General features: G+C 39.3%; 1 protein-coding gene across 1 annotated transcript; it reads left to right on the forward strand.

The window, feature by feature from the left end:
• Positions 1 to 59: 59 nt before the first annotated feature.
• LOC117474610 (complement C3-like) lies at positions 60 to 22,434 on the forward strand. Its single transcript, XM_034120496.1, has 43 exons — positions 60 to 228; positions 1,082 to 1,283; positions 1,407 to 1,569; positions 4,662 to 4,756; positions 5,130 to 5,218; positions 6,008 to 6,090; positions 6,187 to 6,274; positions 6,465 to 6,567; positions 6,886 to 7,006; positions 7,263 to 7,378; positions 8,067 to 8,207; positions 8,533 to 8,632; positions 9,094 to 9,188; positions 9,321 to 9,512; positions 9,648 to 9,803; positions 9,951 to 10,080; positions 10,699 to 10,767; positions 11,927 to 12,124; positions 12,228 to 12,345; positions 12,457 to 12,545; positions 12,670 to 12,809; positions 13,597 to 13,809; positions 14,222 to 14,285; positions 14,382 to 14,471; positions 14,685 to 14,891; positions 15,199 to 15,274; positions 15,365 to 15,524; positions 15,871 to 15,966; positions 16,519 to 16,669; positions 17,130 to 17,215; positions 17,524 to 17,601; positions 17,694 to 17,849; positions 18,336 to 18,398; positions 18,547 to 18,628; positions 18,720 to 18,768; positions 18,943 to 19,033; positions 19,363 to 19,452; positions 19,539 to 19,641; positions 19,799 to 19,888; positions 20,497 to 20,589; positions 20,740 to 20,823; positions 21,777 to 21,921; positions 22,163 to 22,434. The coding sequence occupies exons 1-43, from the start codon at positions 152 to 154 to the stop codon at positions 22,302 to 22,304; spliced, it is 4,974 nt and encodes a 1,657-aa protein (XP_033976387.1). The 5' UTR covers positions 60 to 151; the 3' UTR covers positions 22,305 to 22,434.
• Positions 22,435 to 22,497: the final 63 nt, after the last annotated feature.

The following is a 22,497-nucleotide window of genomic DNA, read 5'->3' on the forward strand; positions in this document are numbered from 1 at the left end:
TGGGAAATGGTGTGTATGTGGTTGCGTTGGTACATGTGTAAAGAAAGACTACGTGAGGTGAGGTGGTGGTGGTGGTGGGGCAGTGAGAGGATAAAAGGAGGGTGCTGCACAGCGACACTTCACTGACAGCGGATCAGGATCAGGTAGGAGGATGAGGAAGACTCTGCTGTGGCTGCTGGCCTCTCTGGCCTTCGTCTCCCTGACTTCTCTTGCTGATGGAGCTCCATTGTAAGTAGACATGTCGTACCTTTACCCACTCCAGCTCTGCTTGAATCATTTCTCAGAAAACAAAGATATATCTTTTTTTGTTTTTGGTCATCTTCCTGGTATACACGTTGTTATTGGTTAAACTGTAATGGGAGCAACTATTGGTGGTCGCTACATTCGTATTATTCAAAAAGCTTTTGGATTTACCTTAACTTGTGTCTTTCATAATGAGGGGCTACAGTCCACTCTGTGTTACAAAATTCAAGGTCATGTGGTGTTTCAAATGATGCCATAAGTTGGCCTAATTTTTTGTTTAGAGTTTGCACAACGATGCAAAATGCCAGACAGAGCAAGGGTCTAGAGATATGATGAAATATTGTGTTGATCCAGTGCTGGATCTTTGTCAATGTAATTAATAGATTACTCATTGTGTGTGCAATCCATACTGGAGCTCATGATCCACATCTTTGAAAATAGATTTAGTTTTTTTCTGCAGTTTGGGGGAATTGAAACCTAAAGTTAAATGTTCTGCTCCCCCTTACTGTTCCCTTTAATTATCTTCTTACCAATTGGGTTTATTTATTTGACCACTTTAAGCACATACACACAACTCATGCAGTATCCCATATATTTATTTGTTTGCTAACAATTTCCAAAGCACATGAATATTCTTTTAAACTTTACTATTTGAAACACTTCAAACCATGGAGGCATCATTAATTCAAGGTGAGTAGTTAATTTAAAAAAGGTTGTTTTGTGTGTGAATTAATATTTTGAACTCTTTTTTTTCAGTACATCCAGCATGTGGTTCTTTCTGCTCGGTGACATCACATTCACATTAATATATATCTTCTTTTCCGCCCCCGCTTTACAGGGAGGTGATGTCTGCCCCCAACTTGTTGAGGGTAGGAACAGCAGAAAACGTTTTTGTGGAATGTCAAGACTGCATCAAGACAGGTGCAGACAAAAGGGTGGAAATCTTGGTGATGAACCATCCAACCAAAAACAAAAGGCTGGCAACTGCATCTGTGACGCTTACCAGTGCAAATAAATTCCAGGCGCTGGTACAGATAATGGTAAATGATGCGCTATAACTCTGCTGCATTTTCTAAGATGATCTAGTGTTGAATTAAAAAATACACATAATGTATACACCCTGCTCCTAATGCACTGTTTGTGTTTCTTCATAATGATTTCAGATCCCTGCTGGAGACTTCAGTAAGGATCCCAACACTAAGCAGTATGTGTATCTGCAAGCTCAGTTCCCTGACCGACTGCTTGAGAAGGTTGTCATGGTCTCCTTTCAGTCTGGGTATATCTTCATCCAAACTGACAAGACCATCTACACCCCCAACAGCAGAGGTGAATTCATTATCAATAAATCAAGCAATATTTATTCATAAAGCCCCATATTACAAATGTGAAATGTGCCAAAAGGGGCTGATTAGGATAACCAGTCCCAATTAATCAGTGAAAAAATAAAAACTATAAAGATATGACTTAAAGGTCACCAATAAGGCAAAATCCACTATTTAATGTATTTTATACATTAATATGTGTCCCCTCTGTGTTAAGAGTTTCAGGAAAAAATAATCTTTCTCTTTTTGTCCTGATCCATCTATATAAAAACCGGTCTGAAAATGAGCTGATCAGGTTTAGGGCACTTTGTGATGTCACAATGTTTGTTTTGGGTTGTGCAACCATTAGCCAATAACCAACCAAGGTGACACCCACCCACCTTATCACCTGAATCTCATCCTAGAAGGTTTCCCCTCCTCGACTCCTATCCTCGTGTCTTAGTCCCGCCCACAGGAGATGCGAGCGGAGGAGTCGAGGAGGGGAACCGAGGAGAGAGGAGGGGAAGCAGCAGGCGTTTAGAGAAATGAGAAATCCTCTCCTCTGAGCGGTTATTTTAAAGAGACGTCCATTAATGATGACAGGAGGCACAGCAGCCCTCTGTCTGATGGACAGATGTGTTCATGACGACTTATATATTTACTTTTAATTCATTCACAGTGCGGTATAATGAGACAATAACAGGGTACAGATGCGGACATACACACACACACACACACACACACACACACACACACACACACACACATATATTTATATATATAAATATATATATATACAATTTCAGAATCAAACAAGTATGAGAGAACTCTTATAATAACGTAACACTATCAGAGATATACCCCCCCCTCTTGCTACAATGGGGAATTTAAATTACACACACACACACACACACACACACACACACACACACACACACACACACACACACACACACACACACACACACACACACCTACACTATGTACAACACACACCTATAGCCTACACCAGGGGTCGGCAACCCCTGGCACGCGTGCCAGCATTGGCACGCGGCACCGTAGCCAGTGGCACACTAGGAATAAGTCGAATAAGTGTGCAAAATATTTAAATTGTATTTTCGGATCCTGAACGAGACCGCCGCCAGAGCGCGTCTCCCCGTTACCTGCAGAAGGAAGCCATGCACGCAACGCAGCCCCGCTCTCTTTAACTCCAGGTGACTTTCTGCCGCTTTCCTCCGTGGTGCAGTGCTGATCGTTTCACCACGGAAGAAAGCACTTCACAAATTGCAGTACCCATAAGGAGCTTTACAAATGTCGCAGTTTTTGCGTGGCTGTGTGTGTCTTTAGTTGAAAGCCCAGTGGCGATCTGCTCATCTCTCATTGAAATAATATGCTACAAAGGGGCGGACTGGCCATCTGTGTGTTGAACTTTCCTGTCGGCTCCCAGACCGTAGTCGAGGAGGGCAGAAGCAACGAGCTTCAGGTTCAATAACCCACTTTAGCTTAAATGACTGGAGAGAGGCGAGCTCTTCTTGAGAGGCCGTTGCATTTATTTAGCTGTTCTTCTGTTTCACAAAATACATCACAGACCTCTGTTTTTCTGCTGCCTCGTTTCACTTCCAGAAACATACTCACACGCACACGCCAAACCCCTCTCTCTCTCTCTTAAAGGGACAGCGATCTCATCTCACTCTGCATGACCCTAATATCATAACATGTGTGTTCTGGAGAATCACAGAACGGACGATCGTCCTTATTATTATGCCGTTTAAAACAATTATTTAAATGTGGTTGTTAAATTCGGTATCATGTAAGTTGCGCTGACAGGTCCACACACTGCGTCCCCGCAGCGAGGCCCCCCCGCCCTCCTGTTGATAGATCACGAGCGTCAAGCTCCTCAACATCCCCCCCCCCCGTTGATAATTCTCGATCGTTGGCACGCTGATAATTTTTTTTTTTTTAAATGGCACTTCATATCAAAAAGGTTGCCGACCCCTGGCCTACACTGTACAACACGCACACCTACAGCTCCTAAAGCATATAATATGAGGATACAGCCGTTGTGTATTTTATTATGTGAAATACTAATGGTTTTAGAAATATATCGACTCTTTGTTTTTAGATATCTACTAAACTAAAGTATACAAATAAAGAGAGTAGGCCTGTTATACTGAGTGATGTATATTATACACACTGCTCTGCTTTCTGCACGGACCTCACAGCTGTTCTCACTGTAAACATCGTGTCACGATTAAAGCAGTTAATAAAATAATATCCAGGGGATGCATGCAGAGCTGTCATTGGCTGAGATAAGTCAGGCCGTGCGTCACGACTCTTTTAAACATCACTGTTGCCGGAAATGCATCCCCGGAGGATCCGTGGAGGATACATCAATGTACCCTCGGTTATAGCTCCTCCAGAGAGCCTCCTCGATGCTCGATCCTCGGTCCTCAATGTGCATTTAGAGAAATTAGATGTCCTTCAACATGGCGTGCTGAAATCCATTTCCGGGTCACTACTACTAGGAGTCGAGGAGGCGGAAATTAGAGAAATGGGAAACCTTCCTCAAGCACCATTGTGTTTTTTTTACCAAATATCTCACAGAGGGGCGTGGCCAGCAGCAACTCATTAGCATTTAAAGCTACAGTCACAGAATCATCACTTTGGGAACAGGGATGAAACAGAGGGGTTTAAGGCATGCTACAATGCACGATCTGTTTAGTATTTCGAGCCAAACACTTCAGAGACATGTTTTATATATATCTGAGACCTATAATATATTGTTGAAAAATAATATAATAGGGGACCTTTAAAACATAGTAGTGACAGTGGACCTCAATCAGGAGAACTGCAACAGGTTAATCCACAATCCAAAAGGTGCAACGATTAAATGTGCCTTTCTGCAAGAGGAAAGAGCGCTAAAAATGTGGAGTTGCCAAGTTATTACCATGCATTTATCGGACATTAGTGCATAAAGATAGAGAGGCAGGGGAAAAGAGAGGCAGTCTAAGCCTATAGCAGCATGACTAGGGGCTGGTCCAAAGTAAGCCTGAGCCAGCCCCAACTATAAGCTTTATCAAAAAGTAAAGTCTTAAGTCCACTCTTTTTCTATGTCAGTTCATTTCAGGATGTTTGCTGTGACACCCCGTATGGAGCCTGTGGAAAGGGATGACGCCAACCAAATGGATGCGTCCATTGACATTGAGTTTGTGGTATTGTTTTCCGATCTTTGATAAGCACATATACCAAGCCTCTTTGTATTACAAATTCTTAACAGTAGATACTTTTCCCCGGAAATTACCAAAATTAAAATAAAAACAAAGCCAACCTTGTGAGTTGTTGGGTTGTGTTACTTTAGGAACACCTGTCCTATCACTTGCTACCCTCTAGTGGTTGATTTGCATAAACATAGCCACTTCCTTTAGTGGTAGATAAATACATTTTAGGAGGAACTGGAAATTAAAAAAGTCTCAATAGAGACAATGACCAAGCTCATTGAGACATGCATAAAATAGACTATAGCGTGGATTTACAACATTAACTTGTTTCTGTTAATGTTTTGTTTTTTATATTGTTATTTTTTAGACCCCTGAAGGCATCATTTTAGCACTTGATCCAGTCTCTTTGAAATCAGGGATCCACTCTGGAGATTACCAACTCGCTGAAATTGTCAGGTTAGTAGTTTATCTTGTTTATGTTGTGTTCTCTACAATGAATTTCTCTACCATGTTGCGAATATAGTGTTTGGAAAAGAACTAAACAAAAAGTAATATCTTGTATGAAATGTGGAGACACAATGAATTCTCAGTTCACACATCACACCATACTTCCAAGAGGATGAATGTAAGTGAAAAACACTGGATCAGAACAACATAAACTGAAAATGTAGTGTTTTGAGTGTGACTATTTGTTATGTCAACAGAAGAAGTGGAAGTGGAGTTTGACTTTCTTTAGAAATTAGATGAAATTTGATTATAAATATATTTTCAACTTGGTTGGCACAGAAGTTCCTGGGCTCTATAACACCTTACTGCACCTCATCTGTAAATTCATCTGTAAATTCATTCAGCCAATATGCTACTTGTACTAGCATATTGGCTTTCTGGCCGAAATGATTAAGGATTGAAATAACAGTCTTCTATCTACTTTATCTATAACAATCCAGCCTTTTAATTGTAAATGGACAGATTCAATAGAAATAGGCAGTAAAACTAATCAGTATAAAAATAAATACAATAAAAGTACTAATACCCTTACTCCCTGCTACACTACTAACCTGAAAACGTTACATTTTAGTGTAGGGCACTAATAATTATATTCAGCAGCTAATTTTTATATATTTTATTTGTGAATTAACAAGATGTAATTACCTTCACAGAGTATGAGGCCTGATTCCTGTATTACCTTGTTACCTCTCTAAATTAGTGTTTAAATGTTGTGTTTTTGTGTGTTTCTATGTTTAGTACCGGACTGTGGAAGGTCGTCACAAAGTTCCACAGCAACCCACAGCAGAGCTTTAGTGCAGAGTTTGAGGTCAAAGAATATGGTGAGTCTCCCATTACCTGCACTTTCATTTAAAACTAATATCAACATTCACTCGTTTTTTTACTGGATTGGTAAAACCATAAATATCTTTTTTCAGTGCTTCCCAGTTTTGAGGTTAAACTGAATCCTACGAGCCCTTTCTTCTACGTGGACGACCACGAGCTCACAGTCAACATTAAAGCCACGTAAGAGAAAGTTATTGCTCTGTGGCTTTAGAGACTGTTTGATTGTTGGATTGATTGTAGGAATGAATACAGGTTGCTGTTTAGAGGTTGGGTTGACGCTCTTGATCTTTTAGTTTCTTAACCATTTGTTTTTACTTTGTTTAAAATGACCCTGTTTTGATTCATACATTTCCCTCTCTTGTGGATTTAGGTATTTGTTTGGTCAAGAGGTGAATGGGATGGCCTACGTTGTGTTTGGGGTCATAAATGATGGTGAAAAGAAGAGCTTTCCAAGTTCTCTTCAGAGAGTGCAGGTGAGCACATTCTACACTTACTGTATTTTACATGTGTTTTGGAAGAGTCTAATACTCACAAAATGTGTAGTATTTCTCCTCTAACTCCAAGATCTGCCGTTATTTCAGTTTCATTTCTATTCACAGATATAATGTATTTAGCGTGTTGAAAATGTAACATAATGACAACGATGCGGTGACAAAACACAGTCTTTTCATGTTGTTTTAATTGAGAGACCCTTAGCAGCAGGAAATAAAATGTTGTATTATCAACTGTTCACTGTTCACTGTAACACTATACTACATTTTAAGACACATTTTTGAACTATGTTACATTAGATTGAAAGAGGTGTTGGAGCTGTCACGCTGAAGAGAGAGCACATCACAAGGACCTTCGAAAACATTGAAGAACTGGTGACGAAATCCATATTTGTAGCTGTCAGTGTGCTGACGGAGAACGGTAAGAAAGAGACTAAGACTATTCCCAAACGAGACGGACAGAGTTGGAAAACATAAATATATAAAGATAGGATATGTTTTTTACATGTATATTTGAGTGTTGTATGTCTTTTAAAAAATGGACCTTGAGTCTCTATAATAAACCTGATGATGATGTATCCACTAGAAAGTGACCAAATTGAAAAAATATAATTACATTATAAACAAAATAATCTTTAATCTGTTTTGATTTGATTTGTTTCTGCATCTATTAACAGGTGGTGAAATGGTGGAGGCAGAGTTGAGAAATATTCAGATTGTTACATCTCCTTACACCATCCACTTCAAGAAAACTCCCAAATATTTCAAACCAGGAATGTCCTTCGATGTTGCGGTAAAGTACTTTACATTAACTTTAAAAAAGTACGATAAAAAAAGCACTTTATAATAACATTAGCAAAAGTATGGCTAGATCTTTAATGTATTAAATGATTTGCTGAAAAACAGTTATTCTTTTTTAAATTATGAAACCTACATACAGTTTACTTCTCTCTTATTATATTAATAACACTAACAGATCACATAATTTTTCTTTGTCATGGATTTTAATTATGATGTTAAGGCAGATTTTTCAGATTTAGGGAAATATTCCAGAGAAATTAAGAAATGTACCCGTTAAAGTTTGTGTCACCATAAAGTCATAATACTTAGTGAATATATTGGCAATGAATCTACAAGAGATTGTACAGTGCAATCAAAGAGATACAGTACGTCCATGTTTTTGAGCAGGTCCACGAATCCAGTCTTTGTCAAGTCTGTCACCACCTTCGCCAAGCTGCTGGCGCCACTTCGCCGGTCGTCCCGCCAGCCTCTGCCAGCCGTCCAAAGCGATGTCCAGGGCCTTCATGTCACGCTTTACGACATCTTTGAAGCGCAACAGTGGTCGTCCTCTGCCTCTGAAACCAGCGCTCAGCTCGCTGTATAAGATGTCTTTTGGCAGGCGGACGTCTGGCATTCTGCGAAGGCAGTAAAACAGTAAAACATCTTTCTGATTGTTGAAATGTTTGTGTCTGTGTTGGCAGGTCGAAGTTGTGAATCCTGACAACACTCCGGCAAAAGGTGTTGCTGTTGTGATTGAACCAGGCACCGTGAATGGCTTCACCGCAGACAATGGCATGGCAAGGCTAACCATCAATACAAGGGACCCACAACTGACGATCACTGTAAGTCTCTTAAAAATTAATACAGGCACCGCAGGCCGCTTTTCAAATGTAAGCTTTAACCTACAATCAATGAATAATCATTATAAACATTTTTGATATTCATTTTTTAAGGTGAATTCAAGCAGAGCTATCAGCAGATGATTTTGCTTCTTTATAGCTCATTGCTTTACTTCCGATTTTTTGCACATTTAATTTACAGCATGTGAAAGGTGAAGTTTATCTTCATCGTAGCCAGGATAAAGATGGAATAGGAAAGACTCAGGAGTTTTCAAGTAATATTTATTTAATTAACCATGTGTATGCTTGTGTGTTTCTTTAATTTCAGGCAAAGACGAATGATCCTCGTATTTCATCGACAAGACAAGCATCAGCCACCATGAAAGCTCTCCCATATATTACCCAAACCAAAAACTATATCCACATAGGTAAGATACCAGGGGTGGGAATCTTTTTGTATACCACTACTTCATTTTGTATCCTTTGAATCACGGTTTGATTCTAAATTGATCCTCAATTCACTTCATAGAGGTGCTAATTTAGGAATAGACTCCAATCCGCCTTGCGTTTATTACGGCGTGAAAGTACAGTAAAGCGTGGATGAAATTATGGATTTTTTATATTTGAGGAAATTATTCAAAGTTATGATTTGCAAGACTTTGGACGGTATTGAGCCATATACCTTTAAAATAATTTGTCTGGAAAACATGCTCTTATTCCTACATTTTTCACTTTTATGTAACAAGTTAATCTAGAACTCTCTTGCTCTAGAATAACTGTCCATCAGAAGCAATGTAAAATATCATTGTTTTATGGGGAGAAAATATACTACAAGGCTCTACTTTAGAAAATACTTGAGATACTGCAATCACACATGTCATATTTGCAGGTGTGGATTCAGCTGAAGTAGAATTAGGAGATAACCTGAAAATCAACCTCAACCTCAACAGGCAGGATTGTCATGACAATGACATCACATTTCTGGTGAGAGATGTTTTAAATATGTGCATGTGTGCTTATACTACCCTTTTTGTTGCATCCATCAAGTTGTATAGTGCAGTATATATATACGCTCATGTGCAATAAGTGCTGATATGTAAGTCTGTGTCCCTATAGATCATGAGCAGAGGTCAGCTGGTGCAAAAAGGCCGATACGAGACAAGTGGTCAAGTACTGATCTCCCTGATAGTTCCCATTACCAAAGACATGCTGCCATCGTTCCGCATCATAGCCTATTACCACACAAATGGGAATGAAGTGGTATCAGACTCTGTTTGGGTGGATGTAAAAGACTCCTGCATGGGCTCGGTGAGACACGCAATACAAAACACACACAAACTGATTTATTTATTACTGTATTCATCTGACATTTTTTAATGTAAGCAACTGGTTCAACAAATCCAAACTGTATGTGTAATTCATTGACCTCACCTTCACATTTAGCTGAAGCTGGAACCATCGAGACCCGCTCCATCCTACGAGCCTCGCAAGATGTTTGGTCTGAAGGTTACAGGAGACCCAGGGGCCATAGTGGGACTGGTGGCAGTGGATAAAGGCGTCTATGTCCTTAACAACAAGCACCGCCTCACACAGAAAAAGGCAATTTATCTATATCATATTTTTCTTGCATTCATTGCATGAATACATGACATATCAGAACTTTAATGTGAGTTTCGAGATATGTCTACGTCTTGCCTTTAAGTCTTGTTTATTTATTTGTGTGTGAATGACTTTCACTATGCTCAGGTGTGGGACATTGTAGAGAAGTACGACACAGGTTGCACACCAGGTGGAGGGAAGGACGGTATGAGTGTGTTCTACGACGCTGGGCTGTTGTTTGAGTCCAACACGGCTTCTGGGACTGCCTACAGACAAGGTGACACTACTTTACTCTCCCCTTCCCTGAACATAGTTTTAAAAAGTGAGCACATACACCTTTATTCATCACCATCAGTCAAGTGCTTCTTTAGAAGTGAGCATATTGTGTTCAGTAAAATAACTGCATCCTAAAGGGTCTTTTTATGGCTCCCCTTTATGGTCGCGCAGATTGTTTTGGTGTTTCTTAAATGGTTCGTTGCTGTTTGGATATTTTGTAAATATTTGCCTCCTATAGAAAAATATTGAATGCTAGAAAAATGCTAGAAAAACATGGAATCGAAAAGCTGAAACGGTCAGATACTCCCATATCTGGGTATTTGTTCGTAGGAAATGTGACTTTGGTTGAATTTACCCTTTGAGGCATTTCCAAGTTTGCATTGACCATCGTGACTGGCCAATGAGCTGAATTGTTCTTATTATAAGGCGGTTTTTAAAACCACCTTTAGCACTTATTCTAAAAAAAGAAATGTCTCACCCCCACACCCTGTTCACGTGTCCTACCAGAGAAATCACCTCACTCTGATTGTAAAAGTTCCACATCAATTATATAATGCTAAAGGTAGGTTGAATATTGTTGAGTTCTGTAAACGATTTTGTCTCTGTTGCTTTTTTCCAGAATTGAAATGTCCGGCACCGAGCAGGAGGAAACGACAGACAACAATCATGGATGTCAGAACCAGCTTACGTAAGAACCATAACTCTATAGAAAGCAATAACCTAATTTCCTGTTATCTTCTGTCTGAAAACATTCAGGTCTTAAAAGGAAAACCAACGCATAATTGCCTTAAACCTACATCTCATATACAACATGGGCAACTACACAGGTTTGAAAGAGAAGTCTGATTTTATAGAAGTATTTCTAACAAGTTTATGTTCTCAATCCCTAGGTTCCCATTTAGAGTAAAATGCATACAAAACCAGGGTATGGTTTAGGTTGCGGCTATCTTTTGGTTGTCAAGTCGCTAGTACACATTTTCCATTGGTTTGATATTATCCAATTTTGGGTGACCATATGTTTTTGTTTTGAACTCTTTCAGCAATTTCAATTCAAATGTTATAGTCTATTTGAAATCCATGTGTCACTGTTCTAATTAACAGATGGCAACTGCCACAATACCAGACCTTAGCTTTAAAGTTGTAGTTAACAAGCTGATGGCCGACATCACAGTAACGACATCTACTACAATACATATACGGGCTATGCTTCCGTCACACAGTTCATGTTTAGGGTTCTTTAAGGACCCGAATACACATCAGATACATCAACGTGTCCACCTCCTCCTCCTCTTCAGGAGGGAAGGCTCAGGTAGAGTCCCACGACAAGCCCCCTTTGTAGATGTGGAGAGCAATGGATGGTGGTGTGGAGCTCAGGCTTGAGTCCAGGTCTAGTGACAGCGGTGGATGAAGGCTTGAAACAGGGAGTACAGACAACAACTGGGAGGGGTCAGATGGCAGAGAGAGAAGCAGAGTGTGGCAGTTCAGGCTCTCCACATGTTTGTAGATGGTCTGGTTTCAGATTATTCTTCCATGCCATGCTAGAGCAGTGTTTCTCAAACTTTTTCATACCAAGGGCGCTCACGGACCACCAGTGGTCCGCGGACCACACTTTGAGAAACACTGTGCTAGAGTATGTATTGTGGAAAGTCAAAAGGGAAAACTCTTTTTACTTTATTTTTCATTTAGTTAATAGGTCAATGTGTTCCTTCATATCTATTGTCCATGCTTAAGATTTCTTTTTTCCTTATTCTTAAAAAACAAAAAAAACAATGTTTTGTTTCAAGTTTACACTTCCTGCACACATCTTTATCTCTCTGTCTCTTCTTCAAAACCCTTTTTTTTAATAGTGAGTAACTATACAGAAAAACTGCAACGGGACTGTTGTTTGGATGGCATGAAGGACACCCTCCTCTCTTACACCTGTGAAAGGCGTGTAGAGTACATTATTGATGGTGAAGCCTGTGCAGCAGCCTTCCTACACTGCTGCAAGGACATGGCAAGCCAGCGAGCTGACAGCAAGGTGGAGAGCCTTCAACTGGCTCGCAGTAAGAGACCGGGACAAGGGATGGGCTGAAGCCCTGGGTGATACTTTTTTGCCATAGTAGTAGTAACAAAAAATTCTGAATGAAAATATGTTTGACACTCTAGGTGAGGAGGATGACAACAGTTACATTGACAGCAATGAAATTGTTTCTCGCACCAAGTTCCCTGAAAGTTGGCTGTGGTCAGATATCATACTTCCTGCTTGCCCTGGACAAAACCCATGGTAAGTCAACTGGCATATATACACACAAAAAACACTAACTTCAATAATGACGCCACTAGAATTTAAGTCTACACTTACCTCCCAAAGATTTAACACTATTCTTTGTTTCAGTGATACCACATCAGTGACTAAAAATGTTCCACTGCAAGACTCAATCACCACCTGGCAGTTTACTGGCATTAGTCTGTCAACTACTCACGGTAAGGATTCAGTGACTGAAAGCTCTTTCGTTTAGGAATCTAACCTTGAACTTTTTTTATCCCTTAAATCCTCTCTCTCTCTTTCTCTATGTAATCCCTTTTTATTGTCCCTCTCATCTTAAAGGAATCTGTGTTGGTGATCCGTTAGAGGTGATTGTCCGGAAGGAATTCTTCATTGATCTCAGGCTGCCATACTCTGCTGTCCGGGGAGAGCAGCTGGAAGTTAAGGCAATCCTGCACAACTACAGCCCCGATCCTGCAATTGTAAGTCTGTGTTACATACAGTAAAAGAGGCAAGAAAACATTTTAGACTAAAGGGCAAAATCAACAAATGTTCAACTGACATACCGTATCAAAAAAAGAGAGTGAATAACCTTCCTACTCTAGACTTTTCATACCTGCTCACATACTGGTTGGCCTGCGACTATCGTTTTTCCAACCCAGTTTAGATTTAATTTATAGGCCTACCTGCATGATAAAAAGCATGACGTAGCTCTGTACAAATGCGTCATGGATGTAAAAATAGAATGTCGCGGTTCCCATCTAAACAATGCTCAAGTAATACAATCCCAACTCTAGCTTGGGAAAAAAACTATAGGGGCCGCTTAATCTGATCAATTCAGTGTTAATTATAAGAAGTATTCAAAAATAGCTATTTTCATCATCTACTATGAAAAGGATGCTCTATGTAGCGACTGTAGCTGTCAATTCCATATTTTGTGGGATGAAAATGCCACCGGTGACGCTCTGATGCTGCATTAATGCTTCCATCATGCGGTAGTGGGCACCATGTCTGAACTGGGATGGAAAAACGATAGATGCCTCAACAGCGGGAAACCTTACTGCATTATTAACAGTGTGCCTTTTATTATTAAGATCAGATTGATCCTGTAAAAAACACTGTATATCATCAAATGTTAATTAAAATCAGGTATGCATTATCGTTAGATGACCTCAAATAAAACTGATGTAATCCAATTATATCCTCAATAATAGTCTTTATCTTTGAGCAACTTCACAATCTCCAGTCCATCTTTGTCCTGTTCTCAAGGTGCGGGTTGATCTGATTGAGGAGGATAATGTGTGCAGTTCGGCTTCAAAGCGTGGAAAGTATCGCCAGGAGGTCCGAATTGGGGCTCAAACTACACGATCTGTGCCCTTCATCATCATTCCCATGAAAGAAGGAGAATTCAGCATTGAGGTCAAAGCTGCTGTTAAAGATTCGTCGCTTAATGATGGAATTATGAAGATTCTGCGGGTGGTGGTAAGAAAAATACTTTTTCCTACACGATGTGGAATTGTTCTCTTATTGCAGTAAAATGTTCAAGCTGCCTTAAAAAAGTACTCATCCAAGGTCTGTTACATTATGGATGGAATATTCTTGTTACTTTTCATTTCAAGCCACAAGCCGTTTACAAATCCTTTAAAAACCTCAGTTTGAATACAATCGGTTTAATAACGTGACAAAGCTACAGTTACAGGTATGAGAGATATAGTCTGGTAAAGTCAGTTTTGTAAACTGTCATGTTTATGAAATGCATCTTATTGATATATAAATACCTTATTTAAATGATGACCTTATTTGACTTTGCTAAACAACAGCAAAGAAAGATTACTCAAAAAGTAATGCAAATGATTGTAATTTATAATGTTTGTCCTAACTGTTTTTTTTCCAGCCTGAAGGCATACTAGTAAAAGAACCTAAGATTGTAATTCTAGACCCCACTAATAAAGGTGTAGGTGAGTTACCTTGAAGAATGACATGTGGTTTATCAACTTTATGTGTTTATCTTTTGCTAATTGATGCTCCAACTTGCCCACTGTTACTCCCTTTAGATGGTGAACAAGAAGAAATTCTCAACAGTGGAATTGCCAAGAAAGATTTGGTTCCAAACACACCAACAAGCACACAGATCTCTGTGACAGGTGGGACATGATGCCATGTCAGTGCATGTACAATGGAAACGATTTATACAATTGGTATAAATTGTTATTGTTCTTATTGGAAATATCTACCTCACTGGTCGTTGGGGCACTTAGTTGTTTGCTTAGTGGTTTCTTCTTGTTGATTTATAACGTGTTGTGGTTCTTTTCTGTCTGTGTGTGTGTGTGTGTGTGTGTGTGTGTGTGTGCATTCAGGGAGAGAACAAGTTTCTGCCCTCGTGGAGAAAGCTGTTAGCGGGAACTCAATGGGTTCTCTGATCTACCAGCCCTCTGGCTGTGGAGAGCAGAACATGATCCACATGACCCTACCTCTCATTGCAGCCACATATTTAGACAAAACCAACCAGTGGGAAACTGTGGGCTTTCAGAAACGTGCAGAAGCCCTCCAACACATCAAGACTGGTAGGCTCACTGATGTATTTTTAGTTCAGATCGCAGAATCTTATTAATGACACTGTGAGTGTGATTTTAAATTGTCTGACATTGCAGAAGAGGTTTGAAAAATAAAATCAATCCACACCACCCCTGTCCAGCCCTCATTTGGGTTTCCCTTTTTAAAACAAAAGCCTGTGCCAGCAGAATCATTTGAAAGAAGCTCTAAAGACTGAAAAAGATTCAGGACTCCTTAAATTGGCTTCTAATCAATAAGATTCAGTAGAGCAATGAATGGCACTTTTTAAAATGGTTGTGTGTATTTGTTGGTGTACAGGCTACAACCGACAGCTTACCTACCGGAAAAATGATGGGTCTTTTGCTGTGTGGACAAAATACCAAAGTAGCTCCTGGTGAGGAATTCAAACATCCTTGAACTCACACAATGATGTATGTCACGTATGAATAAAACTAAACTATTACACCTTCTTCTCTTCTCTAAGGTTGACGGCCTATGTTGCCAAGGTGTTTGCCATGGCAAACAATCTGGTGGCAGTGCAAAGCCCACACATCTGTGAGGCCATCAAGTTTCTGATTCTCAGAGCACAGCAACCTGATGGCTTATTTAGAGAAGTTGGAACGGTGATCCATGGAGAGATGATTGTGCGTTCAATGGTTTCATAGAAATCTGTTTTTCATCTATGTGCTACAAAAATAGCTAATAAGTTTGAAAACAATAGCATGTTATCGACCCTTATTCAAAAAATGTGTGTGTGTGTGTGTGTGTGTGTGTGTGTGTGTGTGTGTGTGTGTGTGTGTGTGTGTGTGTGTGTGTGTGTGTGTGTGTGTGTGTGTGTGTGTGTGTGTGTGTGTGTGTGTGTGTGTGTGTGTGTGTGTGTGTGTGTGTGTGTGTGTGTGTGTGTGTGTGTGTGTGTGTGTGTGTGTGTGTGTGTGTGTGTGTGTGTGTGTGTGTGTGTGTGTGTGTGTGTGTGTGTGTGTGTGCGTCTAGGGTGATGTGCGTGGCGCAGATTCAGATGCCTCCATGACGGCCTTCTGCCTCATTGCTATGCAGGAGTCACGAACGATTTGTGCTGCCAGTGTTGGTGTGAGTAATTTACCTCCATACAGTGTTTTCTCTTTTTCCCTCATCTGTTTCATTTCTTTATTTACCGTCTGTCCAACATGCTCCGGGTCTAAAAAGTGAAGCCAATCCGGATGAGCCTTAAAGCTGCATCTAATATCCAGCAGGGGGCGACTCCACTGGTTGCAAAATCAAGTCAGATTGTATAGAAGTCTAAGAGAAAATAACTTCTCACTTGATTTATTAACTCAGTAAAGATTTTCCAAATGTGTTTATAGTCGCAATCGCTAGATTTTAGTCTTCTTTATTGAAGCATGATGTTCATTTTGTAAATGATGATCTTATTTGGAGTAAAATAGACGATTAATCAGCGTATACTTTATGGCGTGGCTACCATGGGATTGAATAGTAGCTCAAATAGTGTTATCCGGTTAGGATGTTGTCCATGTTTTAGTTTAAGACTCTCTAATAGTGTGTCTTCAGTTCATGAAAGGTTATTTTTTCCTTTTGGTTGCCTAAAAATGTCTACCTGACTGTTCTCGCCTTATCCTCTTTCCTCCCTTACTTTTTGTACAGAGTCTACCAGGCAGTATAGACAAAGCGGTGGCCTATCTGGAAAGGCGTCTGCCCAGCCTCACCAACCCATATGCTGTTGCCATGACATCATATGCCATGGCCAATGAAAACAAAATGAACCGCGAGATCCTCTACACGTTCGCTTCCCAAGGTGCTGTTACTATTCTTAAACATAGAAAACATAGTCTATGTTGTGGTGATTAGATTCAAAAGGATTTCTCATCCACAACTACCAAGAGCCTTACCAACACAAATAGGCGCGTTCACACCAAGTACTTTGGTAAAAAGTACTTGGTGTGAACCAAATCCCATTGGTGGGATGGGATGATGTTTGCTCAGTAGAGAAATGTCAAATGTTTGAGCTAATTTAGAAACAGTCTGTAATTGACGTAAATAGTCTTCCAGCCTATTGTCCTGCTCACAACAAATATTGGTAACACTTTTTGAATAACAGATATATTAGTTAAAATTATTAAGAGCGAGCACATTTTAATATGTCCCTACGTATTTGAATTATACTTTATTTTCTAAGATGAGATATCCTGGATTTATAAGTAAATAGATGTATGTATAGCAAAGTAATAAGGAAGATATTTGTGTGTCATCCTTAGAGTTGAACCACTGGCCGACGCCTAAGGGACGTGTCTACACACTGGAGGCTACGGCTTACGCTCTTCTCGCTCTGGTCAAGACCAAGGTGAGCATGTCGCATTTATGTGTGTTCCTTTCATGCTACAAACAACATACAATTTAGTCCTTATCCATGCTACCTTAATATAAAGGTTTGTATTCAATTTTCAATGAAATGTGTCTCTCAGTAATATCACAGCCTTAAAATATAAGTGAAAATTGACCCTTTTAAGTATCCAATATGTTATAATATATTACAATTATTAAGTAACTGATTTGATTGTCTTTTTAATATATTTGTATGTTTTTTTATAATTCTAATGTGCAGTGAATGACAGAAAAGTTCAACCATGTACCTTCCTTCTGTGAATAAAGGCTTTTGAAGATGCCAGACCTGTTGTGAGATGGTTCAACAAACAGCAGAAAGTTGGCGGAGGCTATGGATCGACTCAGGTAAGAAGAGACTCTTCTCTCCATCTTGATCCCTCCATCCTGTTTCAGATTATCATTTATTTTTTTCTGATACCCACTATTTTTCTCTAAAGGCCACCATGATGGTGTACCAGGCTATATCAGAGTACTGGTCCAGTGCTAAAGAACCAGAATATGATCTGAACGTGGACATTTTGTTGCCAGGCAGGGCAAAGCCTGACAGGTACAACTTCAACAGGGATAACCACTATGCCACAAGGACATCTAAAGTAAGCACAGACACACACACAAACTCACAAACAGTGGCTCATTAAGGTGGCAATGTGTGAACAGATTGTAATCATGCATGTGTATATTGTGTGTAGTCTCCTGGAATACAAAAAATATCTGTAAACTCTCAAAAAATAAATGGAACTATAAAAGTGATTTGAAAATACAGAAAAAAACTAATTTCAGTTTTACTAAAAATAACAAATAATTTACAAATAAAAGAAGCACATTTGAAAACCTATATTCCTGACAAATGTAACTTTTGAACTAAATTTAGTTTTTATTTATGAATTCTCAAGTCCCTTGAGGATCTTAATTCTTCCATGGAGATTTGCCTGATTTATCAGATTTTTAAGAAGAAGTTTTAAATGTACAGATTGCATATTTACACACTGATTGTTGATTTCGTCACACAAATAATAAATACTTTAATATCTGCTTATCCTTGACTGTTTGTGTTTGTGTTCATATTTAAACTCTGACAGATCAATGATATAAACCAGAATGTGAAAGTGACTTGCAAGGGTTCAGGAGAAGCAACAGTGACAGTGAGTATAAAATATGTTTATATTTTATACTCTGAGTTTAAATAACAGTTAATAACTGATCCGTCCTTTTTTAAATTAAGATTTTACCTAATACCCTTTTAACCTTGTGAGGACTTAAACAAAATATTGCACCTTCTCTGTGTGACAGATGGTGTCGCTGTACTACGCTCTACCTAAACAAAAGGAAAGTGATTGTCAGAAGTTTAACCTGTCAGTGCAGCTCATCCCAGGTGATTTAGTGCCTTCTGTCTCTTCGTTTGTTGTACCTTACTCTTGAGAAACAGATTAACTAAATACAAATACAATATTATACTCCTGCAGAAAAAATGGATGAAGACGAGAAGATATACAAGCTGAGGATAGAAATTTTGTAAGTACAACCAAGGCAACACACTGACACATGGCTTTATTCATAACATTTTCTAACCAGCTATTTACGATATTATTATATTTCAAAATCTGTATTAAATATTCTGCTTCTGTTCATTACCCTTTTCCCTATATTCTTAACACTTTCATTTCCTTCAATCTATTCTGTGTACAGGTATAAGGACAAGGAAAGAGATGCAGCAATGTCAATTTTGGATATTGGCTTGCTAACCGGCTTCACCGTTGACACAAAGGACTTGGACTTAGTAAGAACTTTTACAGATACACATTAACCCACAACAAATGCACTAGCTGGTTTTTGTTAGGAGAAAAAATATGTGTATTATGGTTAGTGGTCTGAGTGTGTGTGTGTGTGTGTGTGTGTGTGTGTGTGTGTGTGTGTGTGTGTGTGTGTGTGTGTGTGTGTGTGTGTGTGTGTGTGTGTGTGTGTGTGTGTGTGTGTGTGTGTGTGTGTGTGTGTGTGTGTGTGTGTGTGTGTGTGTGTGTGTGTGTGTGTGTGTGTGTGTGTGTGTGTGTGTGTGTGTGTGTGTGTGTGTGTGTGTGTGTGTGTGTGTGTGTGTGTGTGTGTGTGTAGTTGTCCAAAGGATGTGCCCGCACCATTGCAAAATATGAGATGGACAAAGTCCTGTCAGAAAGAGGCTCACTCATCATCTACCTGGACAAGGTAAGACGTCGCTGTTTCCTTCCTCCATACTTTTCCTCTCTGCCTTGCTCTTTGTGTATTTATCTCTATCTCACCTTTATCTACAGGTTTCTCACACACGACCAGAAGAAATCATTTTTAGGGTTCGTCAGAATATGAAAGTGGGCGTCTTACAACCAGCGGCTGTATCTGTCTATGAATACTATGAGCGTGAGTCTTAGAGAAACCTCCATGTGTTTTGCTCCCAATAGATGTCAGAGAATATAACACTGTCAATAAGCAGGCATTATTATTTGTTCAAGTATTTAATTTATATTTTATAAAGTACCGTAAGAATCTGTTTCCATATCTTTCTCTTTTATTGCAGAAACACATTGTGTGCAGTTCTACCACCCAGAGAGGAAAGGTGGACAGCTACTGCGGCTCTGCAGAGGTGATGAGTGCACATGTGCTGAAGGTAAACGGGTCAAAACAACCTTATCCATCCACTGTAAAGTTTTATTTGTTAAATTCTAACATAACACAACACTTAAATTGTGCTTTGTACAGGTAAGCTGCAGATCTGAGGTCTGTAAACTGCAGCAGCGTATTATTATACTTTGAAAACAAAGACTCAGAGGCTATACAGCAATGCTAGTAGCTGACAGTCTTACCTATGGACAGCAGCACTAAATGCTATTCCCCAATCATAGTTGTTGAGATATTTCAGTCTTGACCCAAGTGTTGGAGCCACTAAACGACAGACAGACATTGTCCCCATGAAAGCCACACTGCGAGCATCGAATCATAATGATATCACCAGGAATTGTCTCTCACATTTACAACATAAATCTAGGAGTTGTACTCCTTATGAGAAAAGCACTTAGTTTCACATCTGGTAAAGGAGAATGCTGTAAAATTTAGTTTGCAGTAAATCACCAGATTGAAACATAAGCACCTGAAGTCTAAAAAAAACCTCACAATCTAAATTGTGACGTAAATACAGCTGCCATCATCCATGCTCATGTACTAATATAAACATTTGATCGGATGTGTTATAACTTTATGTCAATTGTGTATTTCCAGAGAACTGCAGTATGCAGAAGAAGGAGACAATCAGCAATGATCAGCGCACAGCTAAGGCTTGTGAGAGTACACAAACCAGCAAAATAGATTTTGGTAAGAGAGCATAAATGGATTCAATTGACTCAATATAGTACTTTTATACGCCAAAAATGCATGTGTTTGATTGTGTGTGTCTGAGAGGTTGGGAGAACAAGTGAGCAATGAAACAGATGAGCTAACAATTTACAATGTGTCTGTCCTCAGTGTACAAAATGAAACTGGAAAAGTTTGAAGATGATTTGTCCACAGACATTTACACAATGCGTGTTCTGGAAGTCATCAAAGAAGGTGGGTGTCTAGTTTAACTGCCTAAAATGGAGTAGCCCCTGATGTTTCTAAGGTGCCGTAAAGGTGTAGGTGACTTAACAGTTGGTTTACCTCCTTTTTACATTTTGTGTGCACATTTCATCTCCTGTCAGACAATAAAATACAACTTTTAACATTTTGGTAAATGCATTTATGTCAGGCAGTTAGATGTCAACACCGGTAATTTTCATGTTTCTAGGCAAAATAAGATGTTCGATCACTTATTAGTGCAGTTGGATAATTATTATACAGTCGTGAGAGTGGGATCAATTTAAAGGGGCCCTATTATGCTCACTTTTATGATTCATATTTGTATTTTGGGGCTCTAAAGTGACATGTTTACATGCTTTAATGTAAAAAAATAGATTTTTTTTATATACTCATTCTGCCTGTGCTGCTTTTCACCCTCTGTCTGAAACCAGAGCCAAGTCTGCTCTGATTGGCTCTGATTGGTTAGCCGGCTGGCTCTGTTGTGATGGGTCAACCACTTGGAGTTGTCCCGCCCCTTAGCCTCTCATGTAAGATGTGTCGGGAGCTAGACAATTGAAGCGCAAGTGTTATGTAGTGATGTCACTATGTCGCGGAAGTAAACCGTAAAGCCGTCCAATGGAAGAGTTTCGAGCAGGGGGCGGGAGTGTGGGTCAGAAACTCCCTCTGGAGGGAACTTTGGGATTTCAGCCTTTGCAGACCATTTACATGCACAAAAACCCATATAACACAATACAGAAAAGGAAAAACCCCAAAAAGCCTAATAGAGCCTCTTTCACTTTTGGCAAGAGGGCAAATAAGTGTGTTTCCAGAAACGTTTGTTCCTTTCAGAATGATTCCACTGGAAATATGTAATAATAAAGTAGGCCTACTTTTGTTGTGTGATTAATGATTAGCTTTCCACTTGATCCTCACCTTTTCTTTGTTCTCCTAATTTTAAATTCCAGGAACGTCTGATGTGGGTCCCCTGAATAAACTTCGCACATTCCTCAGTTATCCGCACTGCAGGGAGTCTTTAGATTTGGTTGCAGGCAAAACGTACCTTATCATGGGAACATCAGATGATATTCACAGAGATGATACACATCAAACGTAAGTTTGTTTGAATCTGATTTTGTGGTGTGGGAATTTAAGATCTTTCTGTTTCATTACTTTTTATACTAAATCAAGTCAATATTTGTTGTACACATTTACTGTTGCCATAATTTATTTTTACTTTATTGAGTAATAAAGTATCCAGAAGGAGGAAGGAGGCTTTCTTGTGTTATGTTTGAATGTTACAGATCGCTGTTCACATGAAGACCTAACGTGTTTTTCACTCTGCTCTCCTTAGGTATCAGTACGTACTTGGAGAAAGAACCTGGATCGAGTTCTGGCCCACAGAAGCTGAGTGTCAAGCTGATGAACACAGACCTACCTGTTTGGGCATGGAGGAGATGGTCCAGCAGTACCAACTCTTTGGATGTCAGCAGTAGTGGAATTAATTGCTTTTGGAATTGTTTATATTTTGACATTATTCCCATCTTGTACGACTTTCACTGCTATAAGATGTATGGACTTGCAATGTTGAAGTGTATTGATTGAAATTAAATGATCTTAATCTCATTTTCTGTGTCTTATATTCATATTTGACTGTTTTGTTGGTTATAGTAAACTTCGATGAGTTCT

The sequence above is a fragment of the Trematomus bernacchii genome, unplaced genomic scaffold, assembly GCF_902827165.1.
Source record: "Trematomus bernacchii unplaced genomic scaffold, fTreBer1.1, whole genome shotgun sequence".
Taxonomy (NCBI): Eukaryota; Metazoa; Chordata; class Actinopteri; order Perciformes; family Nototheniidae; genus Trematomus; species Trematomus bernacchii.